General features: G+C 44.0%; 1 protein-coding gene across 3 annotated transcripts in view; it reads right to left on the bottom strand.

The window, feature by feature from the left end:
* Nucleotides 1-5,411: 5,411 nt before the first annotated feature.
* LOC146707021 (uncharacterized) overlaps nucleotides 5,412-12,296 on the bottom strand; it is a 49,506-nt gene continuing 42,621 nt past the window's right edge. The window contains exons 1-4 of one of the 3 annotated variants that reach the window (XR_014920734.1): nucleotides 9,493-9,656; nucleotides 9,283-9,342; nucleotides 6,763-6,847; nucleotides 5,412-5,658 (exon numbers count right to left, since the gene is read on the bottom strand). Coding sequence is in view for 1 of the 3 variants with exons in the window: in XM_085458342.1 (XP_085314468.1) it covers nucleotides 5,446-5,658; nucleotides 6,763-6,847 (298 nt within the window). In the remaining 2 variants the exon portion in view is untranslated. Of the gene's footprint in view, nucleotides 5,659-6,762; nucleotides 6,848-9,282; nucleotides 9,657-12,296 lie in introns of those variants that run through there. The other 2 variants (XR_014920733.1, XM_085458342.1) reach the window with 2 other exon arrangements.

Raw genomic sequence — 12,296 nt, forward strand, 5'->3', positions numbered from 1 at the left:
GTTTCCCTAGCTTGGTTTGATCCATTTCCTTAAATGCTTCAATAAACTCATTTCTAGTGCCGACAGAATTCATGCCTTGATCGCATCTTATCTGGCGAACTGTACCTCTGATAGCTATGAATGCACGCAAGGAGTTGATGAGGGAATCCGTAGAGAGATCGTCAAGCATTTCAAGATGCACTGCTCTAGAGCACATGCAAGTGATTAGCAAGTCATAACGCTTTAGCTCCTTGCGGCCTTCTTTGACATAAAAAGGACCAAAGCAGTCCATCCCACAGTAGGTGTATGGCGGTGTGGTCTCTATCCGATCCTCCGGGAGGTCTGCAATCTTCTGCTGCTCTGTGCGCCTTCTGAACCTTCTGCATTTTACACATTTATAGATGTAAGATGACACAATCTTGCTGCATCCAAGAATCCAGAATCCATTAGCTCGAAGTTCATTCATGGTGATCCCTCATCCTTTATGGTATGTCTTCTCGTGATAATGTTCGGCCAGTAGTGCCGACACGTGACTGTCTCTTGGCAGGATTGCTGGATGCTTGACATTGGGATGCAAAGCTGCATGTGTTAAGCGTCCGCCTACCCGAAGAATGCCTTGGTCATCAAGAAGTGGACATAAGAAGTGGACATAACTTGTGTAACTTGTTAATCTTGTCTTCAATCTGCATCACATTGTGGTGTTGCAAGGTTTTTATTTCCTGAACAAAGGCTGTTTCTTGAACCATCTTTATGATTGTTAACTCTGCTTCCTTTCTCTCTTGTAGACTACTGATGTCGTGTGATCTACTCTTGTGATCCATTGCTTCTTTCACATAGCGCTTGAGTCTAGCAACTGCCTTAATCATTCTCGACCAGGAAGATGGCCTCAACTGACCGAGTGCTCAGTGAATACCTCAGGCAGCAGAAACCCAAGAAAGAGGAGGAAGAGGAAGAACCATCATGGAAGGACAGGCCCCTGCACGGTATGTACCACCGGCAGATAGAGGAGGTGGCTGATATCCAGAAATCCTACCAGTGGCTGGACAAAGCTGGACTGAAAGACAGCACAGAGGCACTAATCATGGCAGCACAAGAACAAGCTCTGAGTACAAGATCCATAGAGGCTGGGGTCTATCACACCAGGCAAGACCCCAGGTGCAGGCTGTGTAAAGATGCCCCAGAGACAATCCAGCACATAACAGCAGGGTGCAAGATGCTAGCAGGCAAGGCATACATGGAACGCCATAACCAAGTGGCCGGCATAGTGTACAGGAACATCTGTGCCGAGTATAACCTGGAAGTCCCGAGGTCAAAATGGGAGATGCCCCCAAGGGTGGTGGAGAATGACCGAGCTAAGATCCTGTGGGACTTCCAGATACAGACGGACAAAATGGTGGTGGCTAACCAACCGGACATAGTGGTGGTAGACAAACAGAAGAAGACGGCCGTAGTGATCGATGTAGCGGTTCCGAATGACAGCAATATCAGGAAGAAGGAACACGAGAAGCTGGAGAAATACCAAGGGCTCAGAGAAGAGCTCGAGAGGATGTGGAGGGTGAAGGTAATGGTGGTCCCCGTGGTAATCGGAGCACTAGGTGCGGTGACTCCCAAGCTAGGCGAGTGGCTCCAGCAGATCCCGGGAACAACAGCGGAGATCTCTGTCCAGAAGAGCGCAGTCCTGGGAACAGCTAAGATACTGCGCAGGACCCTCAAGCTCCCAGGCCTCTGGTAGAGGACCTGAGCTTGAAGGATAAACCGCCCGCAGGGGCGTGCTGGGTGTTTTTTTTTTTTATATCAAATCAAAGCTAAATGTATCACCTCATCAGGAAATGTGGGGACACAGTGGGCAATGATAAGAATGCTGGCTGTTGCTGGGCCACGTGCACCCAATAAACTAACTGTGCTCCCTCAGATGAATTCTGAGTTACACTAATTCATATAATTTTGGTGCTGAAAAAACTCAAACACACTTGTTGCTGAGACATTATTCCAGTGCAAGTTCGGATAATTTTTTGAGTGAGTAGTTTTGTGTTTCTGTAGCACAGTTAGCTGTTCTAGTTAGAAAAGACCACTTCTACATTTGATGAAAGCAGTCAGTTGGAGATAGTTGTCTCACTGGCCCTGGAGTTGGTTGTCACACAACTAAGTCCCTGAGTATAAGAAATGTTTTGCAGTTAGTCATGTAAAGGCTGTGATATTTTTTTTGTTTTGTTTTTGCCAGATTGGTTTGTGCTGAGCCATATAACGATAGCTGGCCCAAGGAACTATGGCATTCCTTGTGTTGTCAAAACTGATGTCACCAAGTACCCTTGGCAATCCATGGGTATACGTTTGTAATGACTGACTTGAGTGGCTGAGTAAGTTTCAGGGTTGCTAGATTAAGACTAAAAACTTTAAAATGGAAATCCCAAAAAGTTTTCATATTTAGATGATCAAGACTTAAAATGGAGAGGAGTTCAGTCACTTTGATATTGATGTGGTTCTTCTTTGTTCTCACATGTTTACACTGAATTGCTTATCATTGCTCGGGTTACCTCTTGGAAAATCTTGGACAAAATGAATTTTGGTAAATGCTAAATGAACTAATTTTGTTATGGCGCTTTTCTACTCTCCTGGAGCACTCATTCACACTCATCCATACAAGCCCTTTTTTATGCTTAAATGCTTTCATTTTAGCATCAGATATAAAAAACATCTGGCATATTTTTATGATATCAGTGATGCATCAATTCAAATTAGAGTCATCGAATGTGGATTCTGTTCTCAGTTGTTTTTATGGATCTAATAAAGCCTGATAAAGCTAACTGCAAAAATGTAAAGGATTCCCACTTTGAGCAAGTACATTAGGTTTTGACTATTGAACGATGAATCAATGATTAACAGTTCATGGAAGAATATGTGTCATAACCAACCTGCTCTACCCTAATTATGGTATCAAGTAAGACTGGGAGGTATGTTATTTGTACTTCACCACCCTTCTCTGTCATTTGTAAAAAAAAAAAAAATGCTTGTTAACATTTTGACAATGTTTTTCAGCAAATGCCATAAAAAAGTTATAAAAATCAGTCCCTCAGCTTCTGATAAAAAAATCAGTGGCACAGCATTTCAAATTATGTGAAGCAAGCCAAATAAAAATTGGTGCTCAAAAGATAAATGAGAGAAGAGAGCAGACTTCAGCAAGGCCTCAAAGAGATGTTCTCATTGATGTCCAAAGGATGATGTTCTCATGGATGAGTAACTTGTCTTTGTGCTTTTGTAAAGGGCTCAAATACTGTTATGTTGAAAATACAGTGGGGCAAAAAAGTATTTAGTCAGCCACCGATTGTGCAAGTTCCCCCACCTAAAATGATGACAGAGGTCAGTAATTTGCACCAGAGGTACACTTCAACTGTGAGAGACAGAATGTGAAAAAAAAATCCATGAATCCACATGGTAGGATTTATAAAGAATTTATTCGTAAATCAGGGTGGAAAATAAGTATTTGGTCAATAACAAAAATACAACTCAATACTTTGTAACATAACCTTTGTTGGCAATAACAGAGGTCAAACGTTTACTATAGGTCTTTACCAGGTTTGCACACACAGTAGCTGGTATTTTGGCCCATTCCTCCATGCAGATCTTCTCGAGAGCAGTGATGTTTTGGGGCTGTCGCCGAGCAACACGGACTTTCAACTCCCGCCACAGATTTTCTATGGGGTTGAGGTCTGGAGACTGGCTAGGCCACTCCAGGACTTTCAAATGCTTCTTACGGAGCCACTCCTTTGTTGCCCGGGCGGTGTGTTTTGGATCATTGTCATGTTGGAAGACCCAGCCTCGTTTCATCTTCAAAGTTCTCACTGATGGAAGGAGGTTTTGGCTCAAAATCTCACGATACATGGCCCCATTCATTCTGTCCTTAACACGGATCAGTCGTCCTGTCCCCTTGGCAGAAAAACAGCCCCATAGCATGATGTTTCCACCCCCATGCTTCACAGTAGGTATGGTGTTCTTGGGATGCAACTCAGTATTCTTCTTCCTCCAAACACGACAAGTTGAGTTTATACCAAAAAGTTCTACTTTGGTTTCATCTGACCACATGACATTCTCCCAATCCTCTGCTGTATCATCCATGTGCTCTCTGGCAAACTTCAGACGGGCCTGGACATGCACTGGCTTCAGCAGCGGAACACGTCTGGCACTGCGGGATTTGATTCCCTGCCGTTGTAGTGTGTTACTGATGGTGACCTTTGTTACTTTGGTCCCAGCTCTCTGCAGGTCATTCACCAGGTCCCCCCGTGTGGTTCTGGGATCTTTGCTCACCGTTCTCATGATCATTTTGACCCCACGGGATGAGATCTTGCGTGGAGCCCCAGATCGAGGGAGATTATCAGTGGTCTTGTATGTCTTCCATTTTCTGATGATTGCTCCCACAGTTGATTTTTTCACACCAAGCTGCTTGCCTATTGTAGATTCACTCTTCCCAGTCTGGTGCAGGTCTACAATACTTTTCCTGGTGTCCTTCGAAAGCTCTTTGGTCTTGGCCATGGCGGAGTTTGGAGTCTGACTGTTTGAGGCTGTGGACAGGTGTCTTTTATACAAATGATGAGTTCAAACAGGTGCCATTCATACAGGTAACGAGTGGGGGACAGAAAAGCTTCTTACAGAAGACGTTACAGGTCTGTGAGAGCCAGAGATTTTCCTTGTTTGAGGTGACCAAATACTTATTTTCCACCCTAATTTACGAATAAATTCTTTACAAATCCTACCATGTGGATTCATGGATTTTTTTTTTCACATTCTGTCTCTCACAGTTGAAGTGTACCTCTGGTGCAAATTACTGACCTCTGTCATCATTTTAGGTGGGGGAACTTGCACAATCGGTGGCTGACTAAATACTTTTTTGCCCCACTGTATGCTCTCATGCTGTAAAATGTGTGTGATATAGAAGCTGGGAATTGTATAAATGAGTGTGCTTCTCTGGTGACTCTGTCTATTCAGTGGACTATACCTGTCTGTCTATACCTGTGGTTCACAGGCTTCTCTCTTGCTTTCCATGTTTACAGACATTTCAGTTTACTTTAAATTACTTTCCCAAAGCTCAATTGCTAAAGGGCTTATGGTAGCCTAATTGAAGAAAAAAGTGTAAGTTTATAGTATAAGTTAATAAACGTACCTTGTCCCCGATCACTGACTGGGGCTGATCAAAAGGTAGAATGATGTTATGTATATCACTGATTACTGCTGTAAGGTTTGGGGTGTTTTTGCACTTCCACAGTGAGCGAGTGAGTTTGCTTCAGTATGACGTTGCAGTAAGGGCCAATATAAAGCTTCAGGCAAAGAAACAAAGAGAGAAGCAATATTCCACCTAACTAAACCAAGGATTTCACATAGGGCAAACAGAGCTTTTGTTCCAACATGTAAAAAAAAAACTTGCCAGCTTTTGTTTGGTTCCCCTCTAAAATTTTATTTTGGACAGCTTATATTTTACAGCTTATATTTAGTGATAGCAGTGAGAACAGGCACTGCAGACATTGGTTTTCTTTTGTTCCACAGCAGGGTCAGTCCTGCTTCACGAAAATCTTGATGTGAAAAGTAGATAAGAGGATTCAGACCACAGTCTAGATATGACAAAATTGTGGACAATGTCCTTAAAAAATCTGGTGCCGGTGACAGGTCCATCTTAGCCAGCAGGATCAACTGAAGCAGAAGAAATATTCTGTCAGTGTTGATTTCAAGAACAACTGCTGTGAAAAAAATGTTTTCCACAAAGAAAATGAAAATAAAGTCACTTAAAGTTGTTTTGTAAGAACTGGAATTAGATAAGACAGTCTTAACCTGGGAATACACCAGGTGCATATAATTGAGCTGGTATCTCTGATACGATTTTGTATAGTCTTTCTCATGGCTTGAAACCACATTCGGAAAGACTACACAAAATCGGGCATTTAGTCTACACTTGTCTTTTAATTTAAAATTTACTGGATTCCCCGTGCTGCTGCAGCCGTTCACAATGTATGGTTAGTTAGGATTCTGTGATTCAGATGATGCAGCAGAACACGTGTACATGAATGCTTACTCCGTTAATTAAACCCCATCATAAATCTCTTTTTTTCAGTAGATATTTCCAGACCCTATTTTATTCCTAAAGTGTTATACTTTAGGAATACTAAAACTATGTAATCTGTATGTGAACAGCTATAGGTCCCAAATTTCAAAATTCGTATGGCCTGGATCTGGCCCACACAGTGTGCTTTCACACAGTGTGAATGACGGCCCTTTGGTGGCCCAGACCTGGTTTCCCTGAGGTAGCCCGCACATGGGCCAGCACAAGGCCAGTTGCAGACACACTGGAGGTCCTTTGCTGGCCCATGTGTTACCTCTGGCAAACCTGACATGTATGACAGCAAAATAATTTCACATCCTTCTGCATGCTAGGCCAATAAAGATGGCGGCTGCATGTCTCCGAAGTACATCCTCACAGGTTTTACTCCTATCAACAGATTGCACATCACTTTTATTTAATAGCGGATCGCAGAGGTCACTTAGAAAGTGGTTCACTTTTCCTTCTGGTTCCACAACTTTTTTGGCCCTAAGTAATCACACATGTCAGGAAAGCTTTAGGAAACTTTTTTATCTCAGGGAAGTCCACTGGGTAATCACTGGCTGACAGAGCAACTTTAAATCCACAAATTTTATTATGGACAATGATGTACCCATGTACACATTATCAAGGTAAAGCTTGTGTACCAGCAGAATCTCATCATCATATTTAAAAAAAAAAACAAAGAATTGCCACTGTACCTCAGACACAAAGAAGGGAGTGTAGCAGATCATACAACAGGACCCCAACAGAGGAGTAACTTTAGACAGATCTTCTGCTTCATTACTGACACGAAGAGAAAAATAAAATGGAGAGTGAAAAATGGTTAACCCATACCATGGGTATACCCCCCAAAAACCATAACAAAAACCAAATGTGTACCAAGGCCTAATCTTAGCTGAGAAGCAACAACATAAAGAAATAGTAGCACTTGTTTTGTTAATGTGCTAAACAATCTGTGGAAAAATTCAGTAAGTAAAATGTAAATTTTATCCTTGGATTTTAAGCTTTGTAATTTTGTAGCAAAAAAACCCCCCCTTCAATATACATTAACAAGTTTCATGCTTAAATGCAAAACGGAATAGATTATGACAAGTACATGAATATCAAATAAAATAAGCTATATTTACAATTTAAAGTATAAAGTATAAAATTAAATAAAAGCATTTTTATATTAGTCAGAGGCCAAAAATGGGTTCTGTCAGTACTGTACTTCCTGTATGAGATAGATTTGATGTTTGTTCATGTGTATCTGACAGGTGTGTTTCTGACTGAGTGAGCATGTGTGTCTGTAAGCCTTTAAAGGACCATGCAGTGGCTGCAGTGAGAAATAGTCAGCATATCAGCACTGTGAAGTTTTCCTTGTCTTTTGATGCAGCAATGGCAGTAATGAGTGGGCAATACTGTGGCCTCACAGCAGGACGGTCTTGGGTTCAAAGCCACCATTTGGGCCAGGCCTTTCTGTGTGCCTGTGTGGAGTTTTCTTGTTCTTCCCATGTCTGGGTGTGTTCTCTCTGGATATCCGGGCTTCCCTCTACAGTCCAAAGACATGCAGTTAGTGGGCCTAGGTCTGAATGTGAGAGTGAATGATTGTATGTCTGTCTGTGTTAGCCGTGCGACAGACCTGTCCAGGGTATATTGCCCTATGGTAGCCGGGATACACCCCCGTCCACACTAGCGTTTTCAGTCGTTTTCACAGAGTTGTGCGTCCAGATTGAAACGGCCGAAAACGCTTACGTTTCAGTACTGCGCATGCGTGAAGCGCAAGAAGATTCGCCCTGCCTCATTTCTGTCAGCCATTTATTTACTTTCCGGGTCGTTGAAATGTTGCGGCAAAATGTTGAAGAAAAGCATTTTTTAAATGGACTAACAATGAGGTGGGGTTGTTGCTGCGAGTAACACAAAAGTACAAAGTTGCCAAAGCAAGTGAGAATTAAATAATTTGAAGAAAAGCTATCTGGAGCATGTACAGACTGATATTAACCTTTAATAGGGCTGTCAGAATTGAGAGCAAACAAAACAACTGCTGCATAATGCCCTCCGCTATCTCTGTTTAATTGGTCACATGACTAAAATGCGTCATCGTTTTCAAGTGTCCACACTGCGACGGGACAGCTCCGTTTTGAAATGTCTGTGTTTTCGAGAGCGTTTTCAAAACGCTGCATTTTTCCTTGGGGAAAACGCCGTCTCAGTGTGGACGGGAGGCCGAAACGGAGAGAAAACGATGCGTTTTCAAATGAATGGTAAATGGCCTGTATTCGTATAGCGCTTTTACTAGTCCCGCCTAGGGACCCCAACGCACTTTACGCACCCAGTCATCCACCTATTCACACACTGGTGGAGGCAGCTACAGTTGTAACCACAGCTGGGGCAGACTGACAGAAGCGAGACTGCCATATCGCGCCATCGGCCCTTCTGGCCAACACCAGTAGGCGGTAGGTGAAGTGTCTTGCCCAAGGACACAACGACCGAGACTGCCCGAGCCGGGGCTCGAACCGGCAACCTTCCGATTACAAGGCGAACTCCCAACTCTTGAGCCACGGTCAATGATGAAAACACATTAGTGTGGACGTAGCCTCAGTCTGTTTTCTCCAGTCTCACATGCCTGCCTCCCTGCCTTCACGGTCTGAAATCAAGGATCATTACTCCACTAGACTCACCCAGGCCTTGTTTCCTCGCTTCCCCCTTCCTGCATTACTCCACCTGCACTCAGTAAAAGGACCAGATGTTACAGTCCCTGATAGTGCATTGCTTTAAAAGGAGATAATCTTGGGGGATGGTTGTTATGTGAAAAGGCAGCCCAGAAACTTTACCAGCAGCACACATTGTTGTGTGGATTTTCTTTTGCACTCAACTTTCTCAGCTAGACACCTGAGGACCTGGCTGTGTCTCCATGTGTATCTGCCCTGAGTAAGGCTAGTCCTACAACCAACCAAGATGTGTTTGAGTGTGGCTGGGACTGTACACAGGGGGCAGGATGGGTCCTTTCAAAACCACAGCTGCAGATTTATTGGGGTAGGTAGCACATTGTATGTCACTCGGATTATGAAACTTAGTCTATTAGACTCCATTCCCCAGATTTCTCTCCATGAGGTTTCTGAGGTTTCCTCTTTTCCACACTCTCCCAATTCATCCAGCGACCCTGCTTGGCCAGCGCTACAGCTCTCAAACAAGTGAGACTGTTCAGACTGCCACTGTGGATTTCCTCTGTCATTACTCACCATCATCCAGTCTTGCACCACTGCCAAGCTCTGCCAGCCACGGTTCATGTTCCATCCCCTCTAGTGTGAAATACCATAGTCCATGTTCATAGCATTTTGCTACCGTAGTTTATGTTCATAGCTTTAAGCTCCTAGTCAGAGGACTCTTAGTTCATATCCATGCATTCCAGCCTTGTTCTTAGTTTTAGCTTTTGCCTCCTCTGTATTTACCTTGTGCATGTAAATAAAGTTCTGTTCACTTCACTTTGAGCCTCCGCTTGAATCTGCTCCTGGGTCCACTTCTTGTTTCTGGGTCATAAGCCGTAACAGTTATTTGAAAAAGCCATGCCACTGCTTCCCTCCTCTCTCACACAGCTCAATCCACATGTACTGTCCATGGCACGTATGGGTCTTTCTGGAATGTGTAAGCAAACCTTGGAGCAGCTGGAGAACACTTCAGCTTACGTGGTTTATTTTTGGCATGGCTGTAAATCTTATACTTGCTACACTGAGGTCTGTAGTCATCAAGTGTTTTGAGTGCCTCAGCATATCAGAGACTGTCTACCCCCCTCCCAGAGCAAATTGGTCCATGAAGGATCACCATCGCCCTCAGAGCGCTGAGCCAAACAAACAAGCCAAACAAAGGCTTAGCACTGTAGGGCTTCGTTAGCATGTAGGACTCCAGAGGCAGCTGATGCACACTGGCAAGCAGAACATGACTCATGCAGTAGCTGAAACAAAGCCTCAAGTGTGGGAGGACTTTGGTGTGACCATGACTGGCAAACCATCATGCAGCTCTATATATCATAGAGATGTATGCCTATATTGCATGCCTTCAATATCATTTGAAGACATATGTAAGGCATTGACTGGAATAAATCACAGGGTGTCGCTGTTGAGCTGCATATACATTGTAGATTTAAGCTATTTTGACCATTTGTCCTCTACAGGGGAAAGCTGCTGTCACGGCCAGGCGGATCAGCTGCACGCTGATCAGCTCTTTCTCTCGCCGGGGTGGAACTCATTGTGGGTTCATGCCCTCGACAGATGAGACACCTGGGTCTCATTAAGACGATCAGCATTTAAACCAGGAGGCGACTGCTGTTCATCACTGGATCGTTGTCTACCGCGCGTTAGTGAAGCTACAGCAAGTCTAGTTAAGAGTATTTTCCTTTGTGCGTCGTACTTAACCCTGTCTACAGAGCTTCCTGGATTTTCCCCCGTGTGATTCCCGTGTGGCAGTGTCCCCATGGACTTCCCTGGAGACCCCTTCTTCCCTCACTCAGCTGTATATAGCACCCCCCCCCCCCCCCGCACCTTCTTGTATATACACCTGGTGAATTGTAAATAAATCCTTCTTGTGAGCATCAGAACCGGAGTCCTGTGCTTGAGTCCTCCTCCAAACCGTAACAGCTGCATCCCGCTGAGATGCCTTCTGCACAAGAAGCAGTCTGGGGGACGAGGAATAACTGGCCCATCACTAGGGTAATGCCACTGAGGTAGCTAAACAGCTTCTTGTTGGCTGGAGCCCTGGGGTAAGCGAAGTTTTCCCTGAGTTCCTAAAGGCTTTAGATGTTGTAGGGCTATCTTGAATGACACATCTCTGCAACATTGCATGGAGATCTGGGGCAGTGCCTCTGGACCGGCAGACTGAGGTGGTGGTTCCCATCTTTAAGAAGGGAGAGAGGTGGATGTACACAAGAGGATCACACTCCTCAGTCTACCTGGGTAGGTAGGTCTATTCCACAGTACTGGTTGTTAAACTTCGGACACAGAGGAGCAATGGGGTTTCTGTCCTGGTCGTGGAACACTGGATCTGATCTTTATCCTCTCAAATATATTTGAGGGAGTGTGGGAGTTTGACCGACCAATCTACATCTGTTTTGCATTAAACAGCATCCCTCGGAGTGCCCTATGGAGGGGTGCTTCAGAAGTGTAGAGTGTCTGGTGTCCCATTTTCGTTGGGTTTTGGATTTCACCAGGACTGCCCTTTCTCACTGATTATGTTCATCATTTTTGTGGACAGAATTACTGGGATTAGCCAGGTGGCAGCAAGCTCCTACTTTGCTGGCCTCAGAATTTTATCTGTGCTTTTTTGCAGATGATGTGATTTTCTTGGCTTCATCACGTGGTGGCCTCCAGCTCGCATTAGAGCAGTTAACAGCAGAGTGTGAAGTGGCAGGAATGAAAATCAGCACCTCCAAATCTGTGGCCATGATTGTCAACCAGCAAAGGGTGGAGTGCCACCCTCGGTCAGAGAAGAGTTGTTACCACAAGTGGAGAAGTGGAGGTATCTCAGATTCTTGTTCACGAGTTAGGGGAGAGATTAAATAAAACCTTGATAGATGAAATGGTGGCCACAGCTGCAGTTATGCGGATAGTGTACCAGTCCATTGGGGTGACGAGAGAGCTAAGTGTAAAAGTGAAGCTCTCAATTTACCATTCAATCCATGTCCCTACCTTCATCTATGGTCTTAAGCTATGGGTTGTGACTCAAAGAGTAAGCTGGAGGATGTGGCTAGGGAAAAGGGGGGTCTGGGTTTCTCGGCTTAGGCTGCTGCCCCCGCAACCCAGCCGTGAATAAGTGGAAGACAATGGATGGGTGGATGGACAATTGTATTATTATTTATATCCGTACAATATTTTTTGGTAATGATGTAATAATGCAGCTTGATTTTTATCTTAAGGTGTGAAGAAAACGTTTTAAGAAGAGCAAATAGAAGAAGAACCAGGACAGTTGTGTCCTCCATCACAGATCGTGTGCCGACTGTGGTGAGTTAAGGGGTTTACCTGCAGGTTCAAGGTCACTGCATTCATAGAAGACTGTTCAAAGAAGTCCTACAATTAGTTAATGCTTCAATATTAAATATCTATCTATCTTAAAGATCAATCTGTCTCTATTAATTAGCTATATAACTCAGGCTTTTAAGGTGGCAGTAATTAGACTATTACTTAAAAAGTCATCCCCTGACCCAGCTGTCAGTCCATCTTAATTTCCCATCCCATTCCTATTTTATTGTCTATAATAAATGCGT

This window comes from Copadichromis virginalis, linkage group LG6, assembly GCF_057382275.1.
Source record: "Copadichromis virginalis isolate Kocher_CV1m ecotype Utaka linkage group LG6, C_Virginalis_male_GT1.1, whole genome shotgun sequence".
Lineage (NCBI taxonomy): Eukaryota > Metazoa > Chordata > Actinopteri > Cichliformes > Cichlidae > Copadichromis > Copadichromis virginalis.